The sequence below is a fragment of the Wolffia australiana genome, chromosome 6 (assembly GCF_029677425.1).
Source record: "Wolffia australiana isolate 7733 chromosome 6, ASM2967742v1".
Classification (NCBI taxonomy): Eukaryota; Viridiplantae; Streptophyta; class Magnoliopsida; order Alismatales; family Araceae; genus Wolffia; species Wolffia australiana.
In genome coordinates, this window is record NC_135840.1 from 7,721,292 (window position 1) to 7,748,642 (window position 27,351).

The following is a 27,351-nucleotide window of genomic DNA, read 5'->3' on the forward strand; positions in this document are numbered from 1 at the left end:
CTGTTACTTGATGAGAGTGGTCAAGTGGGTGATGGTTTCTCTCTCTAAGCCGTGGCTAGCACGGGCGACATGGTGGGTAATGGTTTCTCTCTCCGGATCTTAATGGGTCCCAGGAGAGAGAAAGAGAGGGGGTTTACTGTTTAGTGTTTACACTGGCTGTAACTAGTGTAATGTTGCTACTTGCTGAGAGTGGGTTATGATTTCCCTCTGGATCTTAAGGGGTTGGAGGACACTGGCTCTAGCTGGTGTAATGTTGTGACTTGCTGAGGAATGGTTTCTCTCTCAAGGTCTTAATGGGTCGGAGAAGAGAGAGAGAGAGAGTGTGGAGGTCTTTGCTCTTTACACTGGCTGTAGCTAGTGTAATCTGCTAGTCTGCTTAGATTGGTCAAGTGACTGATCTACAGTGTTTAAAAAAGGAAGCTTCTGTATTTATAAAAGGAATCTCGACAGAGGGGACAAGGCGAAATGACAAAAAGGCGACTCTTTTTTAAGAAAGAGCAGTCTGGGAATGCGCGTATAAAAAAAATGCAGAGCATGTTTGATGTTGACGTTAGAGAGGTGGGCCCCACCTGAAAATGTTTTTCTACTTTTTTTTCCATTTTCGGGCAAGAACATTAGCCCATTACATAGAGATTCATAGTAGACCGTTTGGCCTGAGGCTAAGTCGAGTAGAGCCACCAACTGAGACATTTGTTCAAAGAGCTGATTTTTACCATGATCTAAAACCCTAGAAAACATAATAATACCGAATGAAACAATAAAATTCAGCAATATAACCAGCAAAATTCCCAAAAATTTATGTATTCATAAGGTATTTTTATAATCCAGGATTATTCTTTCAGAGAATATTAGTCTTCATATGGACGTAGACAATAATAAATCGCCTGTCCCAGGCCAGAGATCGGATGACTACATTTCGATTGATGATGTAGCAATATTGGAAATGGGAAATCTGCTCTCTGTATTTACTAATACCCAGATATCAGATGAGGAAATTGGATAATTACCTATCCCGATGTCAGCATCCATCCCGATGTCTGACATTGGTGTTGAATATTGGGTTTTCAACATATAGATTGAAATATATTTTAAATTATTAAGTCAAACATGTTGAAACCAAAATTTGAACCCCATTTCTATTCTCCACGCCCGACCCAAGATGCATAATGTTTTGTGAAACCCAAATAAAGTTAGACTAGGTCAACTCTATGTAACATGTGAACCCTAGAGCACATTTTTTTACAGTGTGCTTTAGCTTGAAATAACTTATATTGTTTTCTTCTTTTATTTTTCCATATGGAACAATGGGTCATTAGTTTTAAAAAATATCCTGATATCATGATGCCAATTTTTTGGTATGGTTTTATATCTGATATCCAGATATCGGATCCTGACCATTACAATACCTATCCCCACAACCAATAACAAGCAGATATTTGATATGTGTCTGATCTGATATTCGGTATCTGAAATCGTCTGAATTTCATCTGGTCATCGGATATGGCTTGTCTGCTATAATATATCAGACAGATACAACCTAAGATACAAAATAGAAATGCCTACCGAAGAACAATGAGGTTTTTCTCTTCAGCACTAAAATATTTCAGGACAAGATAATAAGGACAGTGACCCATCCTAGTTTCAGTAGGGAATACTGATAACTAATGGAGGTTTATCATTTTATATAGTAACCTTGGAGCTCCCTCTCAGAAACTTTAAAAACCAGAGAGCAGAAGATTTTGGGTACCTGGTGAGACCGTTCTTATAGTCCACGAAAATGATTCCGAAACGCTTGGAGTAGCCCTGAGCCCATTCGAAGTTGTCCAGCAGGGACCAGACAAAGTACCCACGGATGTCAACACCATCCCTGAACAAATAAGATGCCCACACGTGGCAAACTGAGGTTCACAGGCCCAATAAGCTGTTGGACCCGTATGGGCAGAGAAATGTACCTGATAGCTTGGGCCACTGAGGCTATGTATCCCTTGAAATAGTCAACCCTCAACTTGTCATCCACAGCTTGCTCCAGGGATGTGATTTCCGAGTCTTCATCATCCATGCCTGTGGCGGATGTAAACTTTTTATACTGGATTCGGCTATGTATAATTCCCAGATGATTGGAAATTTGAGAACTTACCATTTTCGGTGACGTATATCGTTGGGTTGCTGTATTTTTGGGCAACATAGTTGAGGACTTTCCTCAAACCCCAGGGAACGACATATAGCCATTCAGAGGCTGCCTGTGCAAGAACGCTTAGGGTTAGGGTTTTAATTGGAGGAATAGGGTCATAGTAGGAGCTCACCCGTGGGCCAATTATCTCTCCCCCCGGCCAGCTGACTAAAAAAGGACGAAAGAGATTAAAATTGACTTAGTATACCAATTATAATACAAAAATAAAAATTGACTTAATCTAGTTTTTGTGTTTGATGTGGAGGCCGAGTATCTGTTTTTCTTTTATGAATCGATATAGTTCACCTTAAATATTTGATTATTATAAAAATTGAAGAAAGAAAGAAAGAAAGAAAAATACAAATGAAAGTTTGGAGGAAGATACCAATTCTTTCAAGCTCTTGAGATTGATAAACTTGGTCACAAGGACTTGGAACGTGGGCGATAAGTCTTGTTGTGTAATGATTTATGCCCACAAAATCAAGAGAACGGTGCAGTAATTCCTTCTCCTTGTCCGAGAATTCTGGAAGATTATTTCCTAGTTTCTCACGCATCGTCTTGGGATAATCACCAAAGAATATTGGATCCAAAAACCTTCATGAGGAAAATTATCAAACTAGTAAAAAGGAGTTTTAAATGAGTAAACTATTATCCTAAGGATTAGCTGCTATTTCCAATACACTGACTGCCAGATATTTAACAATAATTCATTCACTGCAAGAATTTACCGATAAAATTAAAATCACCAAATCCTCTATTTCACAAGATAATTATACTATCCCAGGCAGCAGGAATCCACAAGAGCTGCAATTTTAGACAACAGAAAGAAATTGTATATTTTCATGATTTTTTTTGGAAATTGTTTTTTTAACAACTGTTTTTTGAAATTGTATCCTCATTTGAAATGAAAGGCTATTTCCAGTTCAGTGACTGCCTGATATACAACAAAAACTCATTCAATACAAGAATTTACCGATAACATTAAAATCAGCATATCCTCAATTTCACAAGATATGTATAACATACCAGGCCGCTAGAATCAATAAAAGCTGCAATTTATTAAAACAGAAAGAAATAGACTATTTTGAAGATTTTTTTTTGAAATCTTATCCTCATTTGAAATGAAAGGTTATAAACTGTACCAGCCAAGATGAAAATCAAGGCGCCTCTGCGCAGCAGTTTTATCATGGATTGCACTTGAAAATGGTTCAGCCCATTCACAGTCAACTACAATTCCGATCTCACCCCCTTGCTTGGCCTGGAAGCAGTAAGAATTCTTGACATATGGCACATAACAAGAGTCAATAACTTGTTAACTATTGAAAAATAGCAGTAAACCTTATATTTCTTCCTATAGATGTCAACGGCTGACGCATGGGCTAAAAGCTGGTAGTGGGCAGCCAGGTAAGGCTCTGTTAATGGGTTATCTTTCCTTCCGGGAGCAAATGTGCCAGTTTGGTAGCCGTTAACGGCTGTTTGAAGTGGTTCATTAATTGTTACCCAGTGTTTCACTCTATCCCCAAAGCACTCAAAACAAGTCTCTGCATATGCAGAAAAATAGTACCTGAAATTAAAGCAGAGTAGTAAATATTTGTTTCATTTGCAAAATAGTTGCCATTGTCTCATGAAGGATAAAATCTTTATTATGTAAACATTTTATAGAAAACCTTTCACGCCGTGATGAGAATGACTTAAGTAAACTCACTGATAATATTTTTTTTTTGAAGAACTCACTGATAATAATTACTGTTTAGTTTTCGAAATTCTGCCCTCACTTTTCTTCAAAAAGGATCTGATAAGAAACCTCAAAACAGTTACTCTATTTCAGCGATAGGAAAGTATTGCTCCTCTCACAGGCTTAGTTGATGCCTGGAAACGAGGTACCAATCCCCGGTTCAAAGTGGAACAATGTATCTGGGAGATAGAAAGGGAAGGGGACAGGGGAACTTCAAGGGAAGCGGAAAGAACGTCGCTTCCGGGTGAGAGTAGCGTCCTCTGGTGCAGGTAAGAACATCTGTAGGGCAGTAGGAGCGGAAGGTGAGCAAGGGGCCAGCGACAGGGTTCGCTAGGGAAATGAGAGAGAGGGAGAGACTCACGGTGATTCAAGCTGTGTCTCTCTTCTTTCTCCACAACCCTTAAGTTAGGGTTGCTGTTGGGCTTGTGGGCTGCTGATGCTTCTTGGGCCTCCGCCGCTCGTAAATGCGGCCCGGTATCATATCAGGATCACTGCCTTAACATGCAACACAATATGCTAGAACATGGCATACAAGACTGATGAGAACCTGGTTTGATTAGCAATATACGCCTGGAGAAAGAGACACTATTGGGAGAGTCAGGATGTTAGGACACTAGGTCGATCTAACAATGTATCGAAGCAAATCTCGCACAAGATTCAAATGTATGTGGTACGAATTGGTATTCCCAGAGAGAACAAACAATACAGGATCGTAATGTCTGGAGATAGGGATGTTAACGAAGAACAACAGGGGAGAAGTAAGTAGACTGTGCTCTCCTGTTGATGGATGGCGAAGACTGGAGGCCGGATCAGACGTCGTCAGCTCCTGCGAGGATGATCTCCCGCAGAAGTACTACCGCTCTTTATTTATAGCCCTTCTCCACCTGCTCATTTCCCGCCCTTATTCAAACTCTCTCACTTGTGAATTAGTCCGCACGTGTGGGCTTAGAAACCGGTCTCTTCTTCGTCTGCTAAGTTCTAAGGAGATGCTTATCACAGGAGCAGACCAATGAAGAAACAGGAGGGGCACGTGCAGGCCCCACCACGTACCCAGACTCATAATTGTTTCTAATTGCAGTGATGCGAGGAAGACGAAAAGTCTATAATACATGAGACAGAAGCAGTGGAAGGGGTTACAGTTTTTCTGAAAAGGTATTTAGGCATTCTTCAAGGGCAAGGACTGCATCCGGCAAGGGCCAGGGAGAAGTCTTCGGCTATGTCAAAGTACTCATCATCTTTTGTTTTCTTTTTTTTCAAAAAAAAATCCATCATACGATCGATTCCGGTGGTTTTACTTAAGTCAAGGTACTCATCATATTAATGTCCATCATATGCAGAGGTACTATACTCATCTTCTTATGTTCTGCCGTCCGAGTTATCACATGTGATTTCTCTGGAAAGGATCCAATTCAGATATCTTTTGGAAATGCAAATCAGAAACTTCCATTAATTTTCGACCTTCTAGGATGACAATGAGAGACCTGACGGGTGATTTTTCACTAGCGAAGACAGTGCATTATTCCAAGGCAGGAATTTTTCATTAAATTTAGTTTATTTTATCCACTTTAATTCCTATTGAGAACACACTAACATGTCGCTCTAAGCCACGTTACAACTGTATAAGGTCCTGAATGACAATGCAACCCCTTTTCCTGCTCGCAGGTGATAACGTGTTACAGCTTCAAACTAATACGTTGTCATTTGATAGACAACGTATTAGTTTGAAAAAAAAACCATATTAGCTTGAAAGGTGGAGTTGATGGCGGAAGGCAATATAATGTGCAGGAGATGCCACCAGAGAAAGGAGGAAGGAAAGAGGGAATAATCATCTTCCCCTGGGGCTGGAAAGCCCTGATGTTTGTACAACAACACCAGGGTAAAATAGGAGGACATGGAAACAAGAAAAATACAAAGGAAAAAAGTCTAACAACATGCCCCCTTGAGCTGGTTAATGGAATTTTTCCATGCACAGCTTGTTACAGAACAAGAAAAATTGATGAGCGACCCTTTACGAAGATGCTCGCTTATTGTTAAGAGGAAGAATGTACTGATCCTGCATGTGGAGCTTCTTCTTGATGAGGCGGAGATCCACTTCTACATGCTTCATATGGTCATACTGAACTGGATTGTGAGCAAGACTGATAGCTGATTTCTTGTCATAAAACAAATGAACTGGATGACCAAAGAAGAGACGAACTTTGTTCAGCATTTGATTGATCCATATAACTTCACACAGACCCTAGGTCACTGTCTAAGAAAAATAGAAGATTTGGTCAGTCTTCCTCTCCTAAAATCTCCAAGGGCGCTTGCAGCATCCTCTGCCTTGTATCAGCTAGGGTTTGAGAGGGAAAATGGCATTCTAACAATAAGTTCTGACCAGTTTAAATACTGCAGCAAAGTTATTTCCCACAATGGGAAAAAGACATACAGCATTTGGGTGATGTGGACACCTACTTACATAATTTATTCACCACGTGGGAATAAGCCACGTAAGCCTCCTTTAGTAAGAACAAAAAAATAGAAGAGTTGTGGATCACTTCTAGAAAGTGGCCCACTTTTACACGGGTAGAAAAGTTATGAGAGCACTCATGGGACACTTGTAGTATGTAACCCATTTACAGATGGTTGAAGAAAAAAAAAGGAAAATAGATATAATCAATTGGTATCAGAGAACCTATGTGACCATCACCGCATGCACCACACAGATCTGCTGCAGACATCACCACCACTGCCACCACGCCGAAGATGTCAACTCCAAGGACAATAAACGCCAGGTTGTAGACGACTCTCATAATAGAAACACAGTTGGAGATGGAGCAACTGCTCCAGGATGCCTCTGACATCAAGGCGTCCCATGCAACCCTCAATGTGCTACTGGATGCCCTCACCACACCGATCGAGCAGCTGCTCAAACATCAAACCTTACAGGAGGCCACCAACGTGCCACCACCCTCTGACTTCCCCACCCATTCCTTTCCCTATTGCCAGCTCCCTTATTTCAGAACAACACTCTGCTGCCACCAATTGTGCCCGCAGAAACTTTGCCATCGCCCAGATGCCACAAACCCTCATTGCCAGCGACGTGGCCCAGCACCAGGACAAAGGCAGTCCTAATCCCCAAAGAAGGAGGCCATCTACCTTGTGCAGACTGAAGCCGGCCATCTGGGAACCACTCTGAACGTTATCTCAGGACGACAGTTGTCTTGGAGCCCACCTCCAGCAATCACCAGATGTGTCCAACATGTTCAGGAGCTATGAATATCGCTGTTATCTTCTACTTCAACTAAGACCTTCAGTCAAAAAATGCTTAGTCTCTCTGGGCGGCAGCTCCGCCAGACTATCCATTTTGTTTTACATTCTACACTCTTTCTCTCTCTCCCTCCCTATCTGTCTCTGACTCAATGGCCTACCAGATATTTACTCACTGAGATGGTATCCATCATATCTGTATCCATCTTCTTGTATATATACATAACATCTCAGTATCACTTATAACAAGTCTACATCTGAATCAAGTGAGATGTTGATAAGTTCTTTAATAGAACTAACCGTAGAAGGAAGGAAGCACAACTTTGACACCAAAAAGCACGCGCGCGGAAGCCGGCACGTGCCAAGGGGATTATAAATAATGAAGAGGGTGGGAGTTCAATGGATAAGTTTTAAATCTCTTTATTATTTCCCAATCGGAAGGGAGAGCCATGCTCGGCTGGCTGGACATGGGAGTGCACCGCCACCAGAGGAGAGGGGAATGACATTGCTCCATCTCCATATCTTCTCACCAATTCTCATTTCCCTTTTTTGATCTTTTCTCAAACATGAGATCACGGTGAACTCAATTTGAATCATTAAGATTCTTGAAGTTGTTTTGACATCCGAATATTTTTGGAGGATTAATCATTCTCCCAAAGTATTAGATTCAGGTAGAGATTCTTGTAATACATAGCCATCTGAGTGGTCCATCCATGTCCACTCATATTTTAGTGGGAATTCAGATAAAATGTGATCTAACAAGCCTACGTGTGACAGTCAGAATATTTATACTGTGGAACTGAAAAAAAAGAGAAAATTTTCACTGTAAGAATAATTTTACTTTGCACATACACTATCTTTGAATTCAGCCATCCTCCAAACGAAATATCAAGGCTGTAAGGAAGGTCCCAATGGTACAGTGTCACCGAAGGCTGAATACCTAAAACACAAAGATGCAATTCAATAAGGGCCTGCTGCATGAAAATTTAGAAAGAAAATCAACTGATATAGATACCTTTATCCAATAATGCATTAATTAGGTTGTTATAGTAACCAATCCCATCATCATTAACCTTAGTCCCGAATCCATCTGCAGAAAATAGAAGGATAAAATTAAGGTAATGGAAGGCATATAACTGATTTTTTTAGAACACAGAGGTAGCTTTATTCACAATAAAAGACTAACTAAAGAGAATCTCCCATGACATCAGCTTCTAAGCTAGGAACAGATCTGACCACCATTATTAGACTATATGGGTTTGTCACAAGATTTTGAAATTCAATCTCATCGCATTGTTTTCTAATGAGAACTTGGTCTTCCTACCTAGATGAAAGGGGGTTTTAGATGGTTGGAAGAGAAGGAGACTTAGGTATCAATAGAGATCCTTCCATGGTCTCCCTTGCCTCTGAAAGAGAGGTAATCTACAGGGGAGTCAGCCGAAGATCCAGTGATACTGAGACTATCACAAGGGGCTGGGGATCCTCAGGAGTTGAGGGGATGACAAAAACGAGGACTAGTTAAACCCCATAGGGCTTCAACCTCAATTCAATATTCTAGGCATCCTTCCTAAAAAGAGGGAAACTATTATTTAATGGGAAATTTTTCAAGAAAAAATATTTAAAGGGAAAAATTCAAAGGAAAATACCAAACTACCACAAGCTGAATGTAAATCGCCCTGGAGGAGACTAAGATATTATCAATTTCCCACAATAGAGCCAGCTTGTCCCCAAGCTGTTTCACCATCTTCCATCAGTGCATTGTTGTTGGAGTCTTCCCCTTCAAGCCACGTGGCACTTTCTGGGTGAGAGAATCTCAGCTTGGTGAGGCTGCACTCTTGATACACGTGTGTGCCCAGAGGAAACAATGCATCACCACATGGCACTTTCAGCTCTGTCCTGCCAGCCAGATCAGTCTTACCCGCCTCCTATGAGAGGGAGCACACGGTCATAGTGCTAGAACAGAAATGGAATGTAATTTCACATCACACAATCTCCACCAACCAAAATAATTTAAAGTTCTAACAGCTACAGGTCCATGCAGACTATTAAAAGTGGGTGATTAGGCTTATGGGATACATCTCCAACACTGCCAAGTATTAGTTAGATTTAATTTATCATTCTGTGTTCATGGGCACAGCCCATTAATTAAACCATGAATATGAATTATGTGCGCCTTCCCCACTTGAGACCCTAGTTTCTCATTTCTCCACTTGGTTATAGAGATGAGTAAGAGGAAAAGGGTTACTGGGCAGTCCTGATAACCTAGGTTAGAAAAGAGCTGCTTCAACACTCCCCCTCAAGTTGGAGAGTGTATGTCGTCCAAGTCCAACTCTCTGCACACCTATTCACTGCAGAGTCAAGTCCTTTTGTAAATACATCAGCCCATTGCGCTGCAGAAAAGATGAATACCATGCAGAATGACCGTGCTCTTGTTCATCTCTCTCCCTGCATCTCTTTCTTCATCCGTCTATCTCACTACCTACCTCTCACTTGCTCCCTTCAACCACTCTAGTCTCCCTTAGTGCCCACCAACTAGATGGCAGATGAAGGCACCCACAACTGGGGTCCTGACAAATGACAAGATAGAGAAATACACAGCTCACATATCTTGCATGTAGGAGTAAAAACTCAACAGCTCTCAGGCACTTTCACATATGATGAAATTCATTGGACCCAATAGGCTGAATAATATTTTAAAATTTCAAATAAGCCAAATGCCACAACAGCAGAAATGGCACTTCATCCCAATGACCATACAAATGAGGTGAATGCAGCAAAATAGAAACCATTGGGCTACCATGTTCAATTGTCTTAAATATGAAATGAAGTCATACGTACAAGTTGCAAGGACAACTAGACAGGATCCAAAAAATATTTTATTTCCAGGACAGAAGTGAGAGATTAATGCTTCACCCAATTAAAAAAGGGGGAATAAGTGTATATATAATAAAACATTTTAAGAATGCTACCATTTCAAGGCAAAGGTATACTACCAGGGAAAATACGAGACCAAGATAAGGAAAATCGATATGCCTTGAACCCTAGTTTTGAGATCAGCTCAACATCTTCCTGCATCAAAGAAGCCGTTGGTGAATTAAAGAAAATATAAAAAACTATTATGATAAAAATATAAAACGGATAATTAACAAGATTAAGAAACACAAATCATTTGTTCGACATGATTATCGAGACATGGAAAATAAAGATGAAAATAGCAACACAGAATTGTCCATATTTCATCATAAATTTTCTGCACTTCAGTTTCTAGATTACCTTCTTGTTAGTACCACATAGGTGTAATATTTAGCTTCTACCCTAATGATTTTCAGTGGCGACAACTACAACTAGATCTGATCACTTTTGTGTGTTAAATGATGTCTTAATGGTTGAAGATGGCAATGAAAGGTGTCAACTCAAGAAGGCCCAATGGGCCCAACTGGCACAGGATTGATATTACCCAACCATGTAACACCCTTTCGCAGAAAGAAGCAGAAAATTGATAAGTATGCATCGCCATGTATTTGTGAGAAGGTGCAACTGGTGCACGGAGACACTCTCCCCCAATGGTGACTCATCCATCCTCTATCCCTCTCCTCTCTCTGTCGTGCCCTTTTTTCTCACGACTCTGGTTCCTCTGTTGTATCAGGACAAATATTAGACTATTTTGAGGTACAAAAACCAGGAAAGTTTTTGGGACGATCCTAAGTATTAATATGATTGCCAGAGGGATCGTGACAATTTGGTATCAGACATCATCGGTATCCTCCCCTTACTCCTCTTGTCACTCTCGTTTTGACCCTCCCCATTGGCACTGCAAGTTGTTGGCACTGCAGCAAAGCCCTCTGATAAGTTCTATGCAATGAAATACAAGAGGAAACACAAACACAGAGCAAATCGGTGCCCTGTTGACTAACGCCGTTGACCAAGAAGTTACTAAATAAAGTCCCGAGGGTATTTCCCTATAAATAAGACGGAGGTCCAGGTATGAAGCAGGGATTTTTCTTGAAAGTAACTCGGCAGTTACGTCGGGAGGCCGAAGCAGCTGGAGAGAGTTCGACAGCTGATCGGAGGGAGGAGCACGACTCGTCGGGCCGCCCAAGAACTAGGAGTCACTAGAAGTCGGAAGATTCGAGAGGCATCATCAAGATCTTGGCCGATCGCGGAGAAGCAGCCTCGGGGTGAGAGTATCCCGATCCGCGAAGATCTGATCGGAAGAGATCTAGAAGTTGTAATTTCGAATTCGGAAGACATTAGGGAAGAAATAATGAATTTCGAACATTGATACTTCTACTTGTATCAATCTGGTATCAGAGCAAACGATCCGCGGCATCAACCGTACCAAATATCGAGATCGGCAAGGAATTCGACGAAAGCACTCAACGATAGCGGAACAGTGATTGGTCAAGATTTATTTGGGCTTGGGCAAGCTATCCAAGATCATTATGGAAGACAGCAAGGAAAAAGGGAAGGCGATGTGCGACGAAGTACCTGTACCAGCGGAGATCCTGGTCGGCATAATGCAACAGCTCCAACTTATGAATTCGAAACTGGAAACGATTCCAGCTTCGGCGCCTAAACCAGTCCCAGAGGGAGAACCAAGGTACAATCGAGTCCAGACACTTCAAGACAATCCTTCTGACCAAAAGAATGTATACCGCAAGGGAGACTTGCCTTATTTCAATGGCGCCAATGCACAGATGTGGTTGAACTGTGTTGAAAGATTCTTTTCAGTCAACAGACTCACCGACGACGAGAAGCTGCAGTTAGTCTCACTGCATATGGAAGGACCTGCACAGGGGTGGTTTATATACACCGAGAAGAATTTTGGATTCGATAACTGGCTGGTATTCCGACATTTCTTTGAAAAAAGATACAATTTCTCAGTAAGGACTCTCTGCATTCAGCTTATGAATCTCAAACAGACAGGCACCGTATCAGAGTATCGGTCAGAGTTTGAAGACTTGGTGGCTTTCTTATCACATATACCAGCAGACGTCCAAGAATCGGCGTATCTCAAAGGGTTGAAACCTGAAGTACGCGTAGAGCTAAACAAATATCGTCCCTATGGCATACAGGACATTATGGACTACTCGCTTGAGGCAGAGAGTAACTTGGCCATTTTAGATGGACAAGAGCAATCGGCGCCAGTTGTTCAACCTGCTTCAAGACCAGCTCTCAATAACTATCAGAGATCGGTGGTGGCAGGAAGAGGGGAAGGTCCAGCTCAAAGACACCCCCCAAGAGAGGCACCAAACCCAATCAGACAAGAAATACCTCTGAAGGAAAACAGAAAGAGACTTACTCGACTCTCCCCTGAGGAATTTTTACAAAGGCGAGAAAAGGGTCTATGCTACAATTGCAATGAGAGGTACACTCCAGGTCATAGATGTCAAAAGAAATTGAGTATATATATGCTTCAAGAAGATGTTGAAGAAGAAGAGCAACCGATAACGGAGGAAGACCTCATGCAGCTGGATGAAGCACCTCTGATAAGAGGAGAATTTATGTCAATTCAAGGGTCAAAGGTGGTCACGGGCCCAGACCCGCTCCTTTCAGACTCTGGGGCCGACTCTACAACCAACGAGTGACTATTCTTATTGATGGTGGGGCCACTTTCAACTTCATTAAACCAAAAGTGATCCAACAGTTGAAGATACAGGTTACACCATATCATAAATTTAGCATTACCTTGGGTGACGGATTTCGTCGACAAACGGAGGAGTATGTTTGAATCTCCCAATAGAAATGCAAGGGCTGACATTCACTCAAAACTTCATTCCATTTCCCTTGGGAGTTGTGATATTATTCTTGGCGTACCTGGTTGAAAACTCTGGGGTGGTTTCACTGTAACTATCACCATCTTATGATCAAATTTTATCTGGATGGGCAGGTCCATACTATTATTTCCGACCCAGAGCTGAATGCGTTGAGATTTACAAAGTTTGCCATTGATCAAGCTCATCAAGAGTGGGAAGAGTCAATGACCTACATTAACGACGCCAAAGATCAGCCTGCATACTCAACTTATGAGGTACTTGCTCTCGCGCTAGATCATGGTCTGCCTTGGTTAAGAGAATGTTACCCATATGTTTTTGAGCAACCGACTGAATTACCCCCATTCCGTGATTGTGATCATCGAATACATCTGGTTCCCGGGGCTAGTCCAGTTAATAAAAAACCTTATAGATACTCACACACCCACAAAAATGTATTGGAAGAGTTGGTACAAGAACTTCTGGCATCAAAAATTATTCAACACTCCAATAGCTGCTTTGCAAGCCCAGCATTATTAGTCAAGAAAAAGGATGGCGGCTTTAGATTATGTATTGATTACAGAGCTTTAAACCAGTTAACAGTACCCAACAGATTTCCAATCCCCATGGTAGATGAACTGCTGGAAGAGTTGCAGGGGATGACGGTCTTTTCAAAAATCGATCTAAAATTCGGATATTATCAAGTGAGAATGCATCCTAGTGATATTCACAAGACGGCATTTAAAACGCATCATGGCCACTTCGAGTTCCAAGTTATGCCATTCGGATTGTCCAATGCTCCGGCAACATTTCAAGCACTTATGAATTCTATTTTCTACCGACATCTTAGGAAGTTTGTATTGGTGTTCTTTGATGATATCCTAATATACAGCAAGGATTTCCAACAACATGAGCAACACCTTAAGGTTGTATTTGACTTACTGATGAATAATAAGCTTCATATCAACCTGAAGAAGTGCAAGTTTGGGTGTAAATTCATCGATTTCCTGGGTCATATTATATCAGCTGAAGGAGTGTCCACCGATCCCTCAAAAATAGAGGCAATAACACAATGGAAGACACCTATCACTATCAAGGAATTGAGGGGATTTCTTGGACTGACTGGTTACTATCGAAGATTTGTGTCAAATTATGGGGCCATCGCCCAACCTCTGACCACCCTTCTGAAAAAGAATTCCTTCCATTGGACAGAAAAAGCTGATGCTTCCTTTGAAAGTCTGAAACTAGCCCTGTCCAGGACTCCGGTATTGAGGTTACCAAATTTCTCATTGCCTTTTATCATTGAGACAGACGCCTCAGATATAGCCGTGGGAGCTGTTTTATTGCAAGAAGGCCACCCAATAGCCTATTTCAGCAAGGCCTTTCCCAACCCCACACGGTATAAATCCGCATACGAGAGAGAGCTCATGGCAGTAGTTTGGGCCGTCAACAAATGGAAGCACTATCTTATGTTCAACAAATTCATTATACACACAGATCAGTTTAGCCTACGCTACTTAACAGAGCAAAAAGAAGTGCCTACTCAATACCACCGATGGGTGTCAAAATTATTGGGATACAACTTCGATATTCATTACAAGGCAGGGAAGAATAATGTGGTAGCTGATGCATTGTCTCGCTCTCAACTAGAGATCTCAGGAGAGTGCCTCTCACTTTCGATGACACATTGGCTGGACAAGATAAAACTCATGCAAGAAGTCAAAGATGATCCGAAGCTGGGAGAAATTTATAAAAGAATTGAAAGTGGCAGCGAACAAAATTCCAATTACACTATTTACCAGGGGTTACTACTTTACAAGGGAAGAATCATCTTACCGACCAACTCTTCTTTAATTGCTGCGATCCTAAAGGAATTCCATGATTCGAAGGTGGGAGGACATGGGGGTTTTCATAGGACCCTCAAAAGAATAACTCAACAAGTCTCCTGGCCCGGTATGAGAAGGACTATCAAGACATATGTGAATCAATGCCCAACATGTCAACAGCAAAAATCCTCCACATTATCACCAGCAGGACTGTTACAACCTCTACCAATCCCCAACCAAATCTGGGAGGATATCACCATGGATTTCATTGAGGGTTTACCCAAATCGGAAGGGTTTGACTCCATTTTGGTGGTGGTTGACCGCTTAAGTAAATACAGTCATTACATCGCAGTCAAGCACCCATACTCGACTTCCACTATTGCTGAAATATTCGCTAAGGAGATTGTCAGACTGCACGGGATACCAAACTCCATCGTATCAGATAGAGGCAGCCTGTTTACCAGTCACTTCTGGAAGGAATTACATCGACTGCAAGGCACCCAACTCAAATTCAGCTCATCATACCACCCAGAGACAGACGGTCAGTCTGAAGTCACCAACCGAGGGTTAGAATGTTATTTAAGATGCTTCACTTCAGAGAAACCTAAGAATTGGAAGAATTGGCTACACTGGGCTGAATATAACTATAATACTTCCTATCACACGTCGATCAAGACTACTCCCTTCAAGGCAGTATATGGGCGTGACCCACCTTCACTGGTTCGCTATGGGTCAACTTCCTCCCCTTTCGATTCTATTGACCAGCTGCTGGTAGAAAGGGATATTATGCTCACAACCTTGAAACTGCACTTATCAAAGGCGCAATCAAGAATGAAAATTCAAGCTGATAAACATAGACGAGATGAGGAATTTGTGGAAGGCGATTGGGTCTACTTAAAGATACGACCATACAGAATGAAATCACTAGCAAAAAGGGTGTGCGAGAAGTTGAGTCCAAGGTTTTTTGGGCCTTACCAAATTACTAAAAAGATAGGATCAGTCGCCTACAAATTAGATCTGCCCCTTACTTCCTCACTGCATCCTGTCTTTCATGCATCTTTATTAAAACGAGCACTAGGGTCTCCCCACCAGTATGCTCAACATTTACCCCCTTATCTGACTGATGAATATGAATGGCAGGTATATCCAGAGAAAATACTTAAGGTTCGGCAAACTCCCTACGGAACAGAGGTCTTAGTCAAGTGGACCAAACTCCCCATCAACGAAGCCACGTGGGAGTTGTTACATCGGTTTCGCAAATCATTTCCAGAATTCCAGCTTGAGGACAAGCTGGATCTACAAGGGGAAGGTATTGATAAGTTCTATGCAATGAAATACAAGAGGAAACACAAACACAGAGCAGATCGGTGCCCTGTTGACTAACGCCGTTGACCAAGAAGTTACTAAATAAAGTCCCGAGGGTATTTCCCTATAAATAAGACGGAGGTCCAGGTATGAAGCAGGGATTTTTCTTGAAAGTAACTCGGCAGTTACGTCGGGAGGCCGAAGCAGCTGGAGAGAGTTCGACAGCTGATCGGAGGGAGGAGCACGACTCGTCGGGCCGCCCAAGAACTAGGAGTCACTAGAAGTCGGAAGATTCGAGAGGCATCGTCAAGATCTTGGCCGATCGCGGAGAAGCAGCCTCGGGGTGAGAGTATCCCGATCCGCGAAGATCTGATCGGAAGAGATCTAGAAGTTGTAATTTCGAATTCGGAAGACATTAGGGAAGAAATAATGAATTTCGAACATTGATACTTCTACTTGTATCACCCTCCCATCTCACTTCCATTCTCACACAGAAGCCTTCTCATCCTCTCTCTATCTCTCGTTGTTCCGGGCCGTCCCCCTCATGTCGGCCATCAGGCCATCTGCCACTACTTGTGCACCAGCAATCGTGCAGCACAGCTCGTGCCCAACATGTCACACTCTTGTGTCCTGCTTGCCCAGTCGCTAATCACGAGCGGTCACTTTCTGCCATTGTCTCTCACGCAGCCCGCGTGCAACCGGCACCAATCACGACATTGTCCAGAATCTCCATGTTTGCGGTCAGTCCTTCCCGCTTGCATATGTCTTAACACGTCGCCACGCATCTAGCCCGCAAAAGAACACTGTCTTCCAGCCTCCATCTCTTGCAACTCTGTCTCTCCGCATCACCCTACCACACTTTGCTTGGGTCAAAGGTCCATTGTACACTCTTTAGTGACTTGCATTACTTCTTCTAGTGTTTTCCCCTGCTTTTCTACCAACGTTGGATTTATGTGAATAGGTTAGTGGAATATATTCATGATTGTCAATGATGTTGAATTTGGAGCTTTGTTCTGTTGCAGCGTTTGTAAGACACTACTCCCGACCTTGACTGAGGAAAGGGGCTTTACCATCATTATTTATCCATATCTAAAAGTTTGATAGGTTTCCCCGGATGCGTCGGGGGCATTATCGTCATGCTGCTATGCTTCCTTTCTCTCTGTGTTGCCTTTAAATAGCACACCCTACTTTGAGGAGGGCAGACTGAATGTTTGAGTTTAAGTAATAGTTGGTTTCCTTTCCCTCTCGTCTCTTCTATATCCACGCTCCGTCTCCCTCCACGATCCCCGTCCTCGCGATCGTCTCTGCATCACCGCGTCTTCAGGCGGCTCGTCCCCGGCCGATCCCTACCTCCCCTGCTCGGCCTCCTCTTCTACCCTTCCCGTTTCACCTCTCTACCCTGCGAATCTCCTGCCTCGCCTCGTCCTCTTCCCCTTCTGATCCGAACCTAACACAAGGTTCGTATCAAAGTTTGAGTTACCTTTAAAGGCAATAACCTTTTGTCCAACCCCAGAATTACCTTTTGTTGTCCCATCCCATGTTCCTCTTAGTCATAGTGCATCAATTTCCTAACTATGTTAGTGGGCCACCAGACATAAGTGGCCCACATGTGTCCTTTATTTTATTTTAAGTAATGTCAGCGGGCCATGTCATAAGTGGCTCACTGTGTTTGGTCTTTTACTTCTTTAAAAGATGTAGTTGGCCAAATAATATAAGTGGCTTACATTCTGTGTCTTTTTTGAGTCACTTATTCCTATCTGGGAATAAGTGAGGCAAGTAAAGTGGGGTCCTAGCCCACTTTGATTTTTCACTGGTATTTAAAACTGATGTGGCTCAGAAGCCCATTCTCTGAGGCCCATTAGCAACTTGTGGCCCAAGAAGGAGATTCTTCTAGAACTGACAGGATCTGCAGAAAATTACTTAGAGCCTCTCAAAATCCTCTGACATGATTCTCTAACAGGATCCTCTGACAGGATTTTCTCTGACATGATTTTCTCTGACAGGATCTTCTGACGAATCCTCTAATAGATTCTTCCTCTGCCAGAATCTCTGCTCTAACTTGTCAAAGCTGCATATCTTCTGGTTTGTCCCATCAGGATCTTCTTGAGCCGCACAAATATCTCCTGACAGCTTCTACAAGCCCCAGAATCTGCAGGATATCTCTACTCAGGCATGTCAGGCTGCTTATCCTCTGTTTTAGCTTGTCATAATTGTTTTTCTCAATGTTTTGACTTGTGATTTCATGGGTACAGTCATTATGGACGACCCTGCACTTCTTGTGGCATATATAAGGCCTCCATGTACCCTTGAATGATTATTATTGAAGTCTATTGTTTTGTTGAAACTGTTGTTTCTCCCTTCTGAGTGTTCTCTTTGATAGAGAGTGTGTTTTAGTGTTTGTGGATTCAGGCACAGCCTCTTGTGGACTCAAGGATTGGAGAAGCTAGTTCTGTCGATTCAGGACTTGGCTCCTTCAAGTAGAGCAAGGCTTGTGGATTCAAGTCATGTTCTTACACCATTCGTGTACTAAGGCTGCGTCAAAAACAGTCTGATTGGGCATAGGAATTAAAGGATTCCATTCCTTTTGTCTTTCTGAAACTCTAGCCTCTCTATCTGGCTGCAGTACTGATAGGGAACAAAGCTTCACTGTTCTTCTCAAAGGAAAGGCTTAGAATGTCCTAAGTGGGCCCAAGGGGTCACAAGCTCAAATCATAAGTGGGCCGCATGTTATTAAAGACCCACATTATGTTCTTAAGTTGCTTATTCCCACATAGGGAAGAGCACTTAAACCAGTCATTCCCCCTACATCTAATGGTAGGTTTGCTTTTGTAAACCGTCATAAAAAATGAGAGAGGCTGGCGACATAGGAGAGGAGAAGATTACACGACAAAAAATATAAAACAATAATTATCATAGATAACATAAGTATAACAATATCCGGAGGAAATTCAGGCACGAATCGAATAGGAGAAAAAAATATATAAGGGCAGATATAAGAACAGTGAGGATCCTGAAACTTTTTCCATCTCTGGATGAAGATAACATTCTTCAACAAACCTAGAGTCCTGGTATTTTCCACTATAATGGTGCATGCGGGGGCTATTTCTCATGATGCAATATTGAAAGTAATCATGGAGCATTTTGGTTCAAAATGATCATCTAGCCTTTTTTTTGCCATTTCCCTTTCTATACACTTCCCCTCATCAAGAGGATCACTGATGTATGAAGTTTTCCACCGAGGGATACAAGTACGTTCTTTAGTCTAATTAAGTTCTAGGTTTGTGTGCTGGATACATTAGATGCAAACCATAAAATGGGTCATGAACCAATAGGCTCCATGAATACATTAAATATCGTAACGTGCAGCCGTAAAATACTAAGAAATATTAGGCGAAAACCTTATAACGATGATATTGATCAACTGCTACGTCTGCATTGCTTCCACTGTGGACGTTACCTGTAGAAACAGCACAATTAAATGAAACTGCGGAAATGTTCTGTAGAAAGCTTCTCAAAAATATTAGAACGTTTAGATCACAGTGCCTTGTTTTTCTGCAAAAATATCCCATATATTATCCCCTCTCCCGCCTTCTCTCCTTCCTCCTTCGACCTGAATACGAATATTTTTACTTACCAAAGAACTCTGAATAATAAGAGAAAGTTTATAAAGAAGACCAAACCCAAGGGATAAACATATGCTCCACTAAAAGGAGATCGAAAGATGCTCACGCTCGATAAGATGTCAGTCAAGTGGAAAAGAAAACATCCAGAGGATCTTGTTTTGAGATGTTTTTCCCATGTATACTGAACAGAGTTCTTAGAAAAATTGCCCGTTTAAAGCGCACTGGATAAGAAACCAATACATCCAATTCCTTACGAATGGAAAGACAAAAACACATCCAGAAAGGACTGAATGAAGACAAGGAGAAGACGTCCCACTACTTTATTGAGTTTTTTTTTCAATATCTACCCTAAATTGATGGTAAAAATTGTCTTCAAGAATTTCAGAAAATCATTCCACATTGAAGAGGAAAAAAATCGTAGGATGTTCTGAAAGTCTCCCACGACAAAAATTATATCCAAACTGAATCACCAAAAAATTGGTGTTTAAAAATAACCATGCACTACGCAGATCCCTGAAAATGATCGCTTAGAACAAATTCTTCAAAAAAAAAGAGACCGTTAAGAACAATGCGAGCAATGCGACCTCAATTCACTCCAATTGATTCTCGAAATACAAATAAATCACCAAAATCTGCCACCTCGACGTGGAGCGCGAGGGTACGGAGACCGATCATGCAAATCGACATCAAATGCAATCCTTCAAAGTTTTCAACAGGATGTGGAGGGGAAAATTTGGAGAAAGTAACCTCACAGCCCAATCGATCGTCACCTGGTAAGCAGATGTAGCGACTCCGAAGAGGAAATCCTCGGGGAAGTCGCTCCGAGAGACCTCCACACCGCCACTGCCGTCGCCTTCTACCAGATCCTTCATTGTCAGATCATACAACAGGAGAGAACCCAACCGTATTTATAGGAGAAGAAAAGAAACTGAGTAAAATTTGCAGTGTAGGGAATAGTGCAGGGACACGGACGGGACGGTTTTTTCATCCCAGTAAGAAAAAACCGTCCCGTCCGCGAGGTTGGACGAAACCGGGACGGAAATTCGTCCCGTGACGAACGGATGGGACGGTTTTCGTCCACTCGGATGAAAGAATCGTCCCCTCTGGAGATCTCGGACGAAAAAACTGTCCTTTTCGCGTCCCTGCTTTGATTCCAGACGTCGGATGGGACAATCTTCGTCCCCTCCTGTCCATCGTCCACCTCCCCAACGATCCGGAACCACCACTATGGATCTTACTTACGTCCCGATGACGATGAGATGTGACGAAGACATTGACGTATGGATGACGAAATCACTATGACTGTGTCTTCCTCAACAGGAATCAACATAAACACCAACATCATCTATCTGCCGAGTCCTTAAACTTTGTGGTCATTCATGTCGACGACAGTCATCAATGCCAGGAGTATAGTTCTTGATCGTACGAGACGGGTACAAAGGACGGGCCAGGACGAAGATCGTGGAATTGTCACGTCCAGAGTTTGTCCTGTCCCAAATATTTTCGTCCATGTCCCGTCTCGTCCCACGTCTGGGACGAAGCAGGGCGTACGCAAACCATGCATCAGCATCAGGGCACTCTGAATCTGACACATGGCACGGGACATGTCGAATTCCACCTGGAGACACCGTCCCGTCTGCGTCCAAGGCCCTGGACAGGACGGTTATTTCATCGATGGACAAAAAAATCATCCCGTTCGGAGACTGGCAGACAGTCTTCATCCTGCCATTCCTCCGGACATTTGGACGGGACAATTTTTCTGTCCACTGACAAAATTACCATCCTGTCTACGTCTGTGCACCATAGCCAGGAGTGGACCCATTTCCCAACAGGACAGTTCCCAGATAGGACGGTTCTGGACGGGGCTGTTTTGGACAACCCGAAAAAAAGGACTCGGGACATGACAAAAGCTGCCCTGAGTGGTCTGACAAAGGACGCGATGATGCAGAAACCGTCCCGTTTGCCGTTCACGGCCCTAGACAGGACGGCAATTTCGTCCATGGACAAAAAATTCATCCCGTTCGGAGACTGGCAGAGGTCTCTTCGTCCTGTCATTCCTCCTAACATCCGAATGAGACGATTTTTTCTTCCACGAACGAAATTACCATCCCGTCTGTGTCTGTGCACCATAGCCAGGAGTGGACCCATTTCCCAACAGGACAGTTCCCAGATAGGACGGTTCTGGATGGAACGGTTTTGGACAACCAAAAAAAAGGTATTTGGGACATGACGAAAGCCGCCCTGAGTGGTCCGGCATCTCTGTCCCAGATGATCGTGCACTACAATCGTCGTCAACAAAGCCGTCCACGTCATCCATGCATGTCATACATATACAGTGCAGGGACGCGGACGGGAAGATTTTTTCGTCCTGGGACGAAAAAATTGTCCCGTCCAAAGATTCAGACGAATTTTGGGACAAAAATTCATCCAGGGGACCACCAGACGGGATGGTTTTCGTCCCATGGGACGAAAAAACCGTCCGTCCAGAGGTCACGGATGTTGGACAGTCGAATCTGGACGGAAAATCGCCGAATTCACATCTGATGGTTGAGACGTAGCCACGTGGCCTCGCAATGACAATTTGCATCAAAGTCCCTGTTTTTTTTACGCGTGTGCAAACGGACGACGCTCTGAAATAATTGTGCATATGGCCTTTTGCATTCTCTCTCCTCCATAATTAATATTATTAAAAATCTGTATTAATATTATTAAAAATATAAATTGAGTTTTTTCGTCTGGGACGAGCGACGGGACAAAAATTCGTCCCAGGTGGACTGGACTGGACGAAAATTCGTCCCGGGAGAACTGGACGGGATGGCTTTCTAACCATCAGAAGAAAATTCGTCCCGTCCTTTGTCCCTGCACTGAATTCGAAACTATACATAAACAACACTAATCATCAAAATCTCAAATTAATAGCAGATGACGGGTGATGGTAGACATGAAAACAATATTAGAAAGAAATAGTGTGAAAATAGTTTCTAGTGAGAGAATCCGACGTGTAAAATCAGGTTTATATTTTCAAGAAATCCTTTAAAATTGACCTGACCTTCTTCAATCTTCCCCTTCAACCTGCTGAGCAAACCCCCGCGGTCTTCAATTCTCCACTCTTGTTCGTTCTGGCGAAGAGTTCGTCGACTTGGGCGATTTCGCAATGGGGAAGAACCAAGCATACAAAGCTATGCAGAGGGCGCGCGTGGGATCGAGCACCGGAGGCCCCGAGGATGGTGATGAAGGAATGGTTTGTACCCTTCCACCCTGTGAAACGTGTTGATTATTGCTTGCTCCGTTGGTTTTATTTGATGTTCAGGCAAAAGGGTTTTTTTTTCGATTCATGTAGTGTAACCTGCTTCTTTCAACCGATTAATTTTAGTTTTTTTCTCTGGGTTTGGCGGGAGTTTATGGGGTCAATTCTTCCGCCTCGTTTTGGTTTTTGAGCTCAATTTCTCGACTTTACTTTTCTCTAACTCGAGAAGTTGTCTGCTTTGCTCTCCAAGGACCTTAAAAAAGTTGTAATTACTTTGCTCTTTTTGTCATCTGGACTCTGGCCGATGTTGCTTTACGCTTCAATTTTAGGCAATATAACTCCTAAATATCTTCTGAGCTGTGCTGAATCGCATTGGAAGCTTTGGAAGTTGATGCAATTCATGGGAGAGCTGACCCCAGTCCCATTGCTTCTTGGGTCGGGGTTTCAGTGTTGGATTTCAGTTTTTTGTATACTGTCTGTCGATTTCTGGGATATCTTCTCCTGAAATATTAAGTACCGATTTTTCAACTTCTATTTGGAACTGATTGTTACATATCGATTCTTGAAAGAGTATTATATGATATTTTAATTTCTCTATTTATATCATTCACAGCTAAGGGTCGGGGGATAATCAACTTCTAGAATTAAACCTTTTTCTTCAGAATACTTGCTATTTGCCTCAGTCTGGCAGTGTTTCTCGCTCCCCTGTGGCTATTTTAATTCAGCCATGGATCTCATGCGGTTTGATTTTACCGCTGAAATGTCACATGGGATGATCTTTATGGATAGCTCTTTGGTGGCTGAGATAAGTGTTAGGAACCTCACCAAAATTGTGTTTTATGATGGCGTTTGTTATGATTTTCTAACTCCTGCCGACGCAAGGTTTTTCACAAAGTAGTTAGCATGCCGATAATCCTTATTGCCTATCATTCAGCCTCAGCCGTTGACAAATCCTGGTAGAATAATTTTTGTAATTACTAAAGATAACCCTGTTATGTGATTTTTTCTTTATGAAATACTCATCAGATCATATGTTGAAATATGTTGAACAATTTTCACTTCTCTTTGTTGTCTTCTTATTGCCATCGGATAATTTGGAGATTCACCGGCAAGTTTTTTTGTACTAGAGCAGCTATTTAAGTTCTCTTGTAAAGTCAAGTTGTCTATTCTGCTTTCATTCTATTTTGATGAAATCGTTTCAATTTTTTTGGCCATATGTGGCAAACTGGGGAAAGAGTTATAGATCTGGAATAATAAAGTAGGGATACCTACTCTATAACTCTTATATTGAAGAATGTAGAATTGAGATCGTCGTTATCTTTAGGTCACATTACATATGTATAAATCTTGATTTGATCCGTTGAGTCTCAATTATATTGCAACATAGTCCTGTGTGGGATTTTTACTAATGAGGGCAGTCGCAGACGGATGGTTCTTTTCATTCACCAGAGTGGCATGCTGCACGTCTGGCCAGCCTGAGAACTTCTCACACCATAACATGGGAAGAGTATAAACGGAAACAGAGGGTAACTTCTGATCTCTCGCAAAACCTTCGTTTAATCGTAATTCCTTTTTTAAGCCTTGAAAATTTATAAAAATCCCATTGAAATATTCAACCGAAATTTTAAGAAGGTATTTTCATCAAGTTTTCTTTCAAATATTTGTGGGCTTTGGGAAGCTTTTAGATCAGATCAATTTAGAACCATCAGTACAACCTTCTGTCTTTATGGCGACTAGAATGCAACGCAATTGCATCAATTTTATTTCTTGGATGAATGATCCGGCCAATTAACACTTGCAGCTCGGCAGCATAACTAGATAAAATTTTGGAAGAGCATGGATACTGAAAGGACCCCCAACCTCTGTGAGGATATGTCCGTCATTTTACCTGGTAGGAGTATATAGCGTTTGCAAATGATGCCAACAATTGTCATCGCCATCTAAAATCTGCCGTCTTCATTATTTTATTGTTGCCATCATCATACTTGTGGCAGACAAATGATGATGAGATGATGATTTCGTCATTGTCCCTCATCATCTGAGTGAGATTGACAGAGGGAGAGACGCAAGGTACTAAGAAGACAAAATCATCATCTTCATTGTATCACGGACGAGCAATGATGATGATGATGGAGGGTACTTCATCAGCATCCTGACAAGGACAAATGACAGGGAGGATGACAACTCATCATCATCCTTTTCTCATCACCATCAGGAGGGCGGAGACTAGGGGTATCTTGGTCATACCCTTCTTGAATGTTTACATAATGATTTTGACATCTTACCGACCTGGAATGTTATCGAATAAAATTGGTATTATGTTTGCTATGTCTCCAGGAGGATGAAGCAAAGAAAGATGAACTAGAGGCCGACAAGGATAAGATGATGAGGGAGTACAGAGCCCAGCTGGATGCTGAAAGAGCTGAGAAGCTTGCCCATGGAAGGAATCATTCGAGTAGCAAGTCTCATCGATCAAAAGGTGGAAAAAAATTACATTTCTGAGCTTCCTTGAATGCCCCTTTACTTGTTATTGCAACTAAGTAACACTTTTCTCGTCGATGTTGGTCGATCATCTTGTAGCAGATAGAAAGGAGAGAGATCACAAGAAGAGGGACAGCAAGAAAAGAAAGGTCTGCTGATCTGTGGATGATCTAATGAGTCGAATTAGTGTGCGTTGACCATTCTCTGATACCGCTTTTGAACTTGGCCTTTTAGCGGTCAAGGAAGTCGTCATCGTCGTCACCATCAAGTTCGTCGAGTTCGTCATCTGAAAGTTCAAGCAGTGAAAGCGATGAGAGAGGGTCAAGGAGATCCAAATCTCATTCCAAAAGCAGGCGCAAAGAGAAGAAGAGGAAGAACCGGGTCAAGAACTCTGGCAGTGGTGGCGAAGATGCCCAGACCTCTGGCCCAGTCCCCCTCTCAAAATTTTTTGGTAGCTTAAAGAGCTGACATTTCTCTCTCTTCAGGTATCTCTCTATCACTCTTATCTCTCTCACTCTATTGCTATTCTATTTAATCTATATATCTCTCTATAGCTATTTATCTCTCTCTAGTTCTCTCTCTCTATACCTATTAATATCTCTCTCTTCTTGTTTTCAGTGTAGTATGCGCCTAACGGCTCCCATTAAATTAATACTATTTTCTTAGCCAATTCATGCGTTAAATAGACTGCAGCAGGATAAAAACCTTCTACTCTGATTTTGATTTAATGGGTTTCAGATGATGGAGTTTCTGTCAGATAAAATTGCTGACATCTGTATTTATGATTTTTCTTCATCTAGACTACTGTTGCAACTTAATGAAGCTTGTGGTGTCATCAGGCCATCTTTTACAGTAATACATGACAGTTTATCTTAATTAATCGTTTGGACAATACAATACATGAATTATATGCCTCTAAATCGTCTGAAGGGAGACTGCATAATGTATTGCATGCTCTTTAGGGGAGAAAAACCTTTGCTTAAGAGTATATACATTCCATGGTAACTTTTCACCTTGCTTGTAAATGTAAACTTTCAGTCAGTCTTCCCACTGAGGGAAGGGATTAATTGCGTGAATCCCTTTCAGAGCAACGGAGATCAGTAATAACATATGCAGAGAGATTAGCTTGTTTGATAGCATTGATGTAATAAAGTTATACAACTGTGAATAGTGTGTTATGTAGTTGTCTGGTAGAATGTGGGTAATCAAACTGCAATTGTGATGGGAGCTTTCAAACAGAAACTGCAAGGATATTATTATAATTTGATTGGAAAAATACAGGATAAAACCTGAAACTAATCTAGGAAAAATACTTACCTGAGTTGGGTACTCCACGTTTACTAAGACCCTCTTGCCAAAGCACAGATACACTCATCTCATTAAAATTTAAAAAATGTGTAAAATGAGGAATAAGACTAATAACAGACAAATCATTACAATAATATTATGAATATAAATTTATCTGCATTTGATATTATATGCATATTATCAAGCTTAAAGTGATTAAATCAAATGAGAATTGATATTCTGAAAAAGTCAAGTCCTTGCAAATTGTACTATATTCTTGTCATGATATCATTGCCTTATAGCTGAAAATTGTACTAGAGAGAAGTCATCTCGGAGCTCTTAAATCAGCATCACACAAAGTATCTTTTATTAGCAAAAGGGCATCAAGTCCAAATACCTATGTTCTTGACTTTAAGGACATTCACCTATGTCCAAAGACCTATGTATCAGGTGACTTTAGCATGACTTCTCAAGCCTTGTTCATCAAATGAGGAATGGGAAATTGTACATCTTAAAGGTACATGCACATTTCATCATTGAAAAATGTTAGTTTATAGAAGGATATTACATTTGGTTCTTAATACTTATAAAAAATAATAATAATTTTCTTAGATGGAAACCTATGTGATGGGTTTCATGGCCATTATCAATTTTCCAAAGATGACTTCTCCATCA

General features: G+C 41.8%; 2 protein-coding genes across 6 annotated transcripts; one reads left to right on the plus strand and one right to left on the minus strand.

Annotated features, from left to right (window-relative positions):
• Positions 1 to 1,529: 1,529 nt before the first annotated feature.
• Positions 1,530 to 20,576, minus strand: BGLU42 (beta glucosidase 42). 2 transcript variants are annotated; one of them, XM_078576443.1, is made up of 13 exons: positions 20,432 to 20,576; positions 19,582 to 19,648; positions 19,437 to 19,495; positions 10,148 to 10,223; positions 8,170 to 8,244; positions 8,007 to 8,094; positions 3,509 to 3,734; positions 3,313 to 3,428; positions 2,556 to 2,764; positions 2,304 to 2,338; positions 2,138 to 2,240; positions 1,953 to 2,061; positions 1,530 to 1,867 (listed from the first exon to the last, which is right to left on the minus strand). In XM_078576443.1, the coding sequence occupies exons 1-13, from the start codon at positions 20,531 to 20,533 to the stop codon at positions 1,681 to 1,683; spliced, it is 1,452 nt and encodes a 483-aa protein (XP_078432569.1). In that variant the 5' UTR covers positions 20,534 to 20,576; the 3' UTR covers positions 1,530 to 1,680. The 2 variants fall into 2 exon arrangements, with proteins under 2 accessions (XP_078432569.1, XP_078432568.1); XM_078576442.1 differs by having other exon boundaries at positions 2,138 to 2,338.
• A 2,134-nt stretch (positions 20,577 to 22,710) lies between these two features.
• On the plus strand, positions 22,711 to 26,265 carry LOC144704684 (stress response protein). 4 transcript variants are annotated; one of them, XM_078577188.1, is made up of 6 exons: positions 22,711 to 22,902; positions 24,333 to 24,434; positions 25,246 to 25,387; positions 25,489 to 25,538; positions 25,624 to 25,874; positions 26,128 to 26,265. In XM_078577188.1, exons 1-5 carry the CDS (start codon positions 22,816 to 22,818, stop codon positions 25,855 to 25,857), a joined length of 615 nt encoding a protein of 204 aa, XP_078433314.1. In that variant the 5' UTR covers positions 22,711 to 22,815; the 3' UTR covers positions 25,858 to 25,874; positions 26,128 to 26,265. The 4 variants fall into 4 exon arrangements, with proteins under 4 accessions (XP_078433314.1, XP_078433315.1, XP_078433313.1 ...); XM_078577189.1 differs by lacking the exon at positions 26,128 to 26,265 and adding an exon at positions 26,008 to 26,059; XM_078577187.1 differs by lacking the exon at positions 26,128 to 26,265 and having other exon boundaries at positions 22,712 to 22,902; positions 25,624 to 26,059.
• Positions 26,266 to 27,351: the final 1,086 nt, after the last annotated feature.

Excerpts from the sequence above, each read along its gene's own strand:
- LOC144704684 (XM_078577188.1), top strand. The coding sequence starts at position 22,816 with ATGGGGAAGAACCAAGCATACAAAGCTATGCAGAGGGCGCGCGTGGGA. Across the intron at positions 22,903-24,332 it reads AGGATGGTGATGAAGGAATG|ACGGATGGTTCTTTTCATTC; the intron begins GTTTGTACCCTT and ends GGGCAGTCGCAG. Across the intron at positions 24,435-25,245 it reads AGTATAAACGGAAACAGAGG|GAGGATGAAGCAAAGAAAGA; the intron begins GTAACTTCTGAT and ends CTATGTCTCCAG.
- BGLU42 (XM_078576442.1), bottom strand. The coding sequence starts at position 20,533 with ATGAAGGATCTGGTAGAAGGCGACGGCAGTGGCGGTGTGGAGGTCTCT. Across the intron at positions 10,224-19,436 it reads ATCAATATCATCGTTATAAG|GAAGATGTTGAGCTGATCTC; the intron begins GTTTTCGCCTAA and ends TCTTTGATGCAG. Across the intron at positions 3,735-8,006 it reads TGGCTGAATTCAAAGATAGT|GTACTATTTTTCTGCATATG; the intron begins GTATGTGCAAAG and ends CTTTAATTTCAG.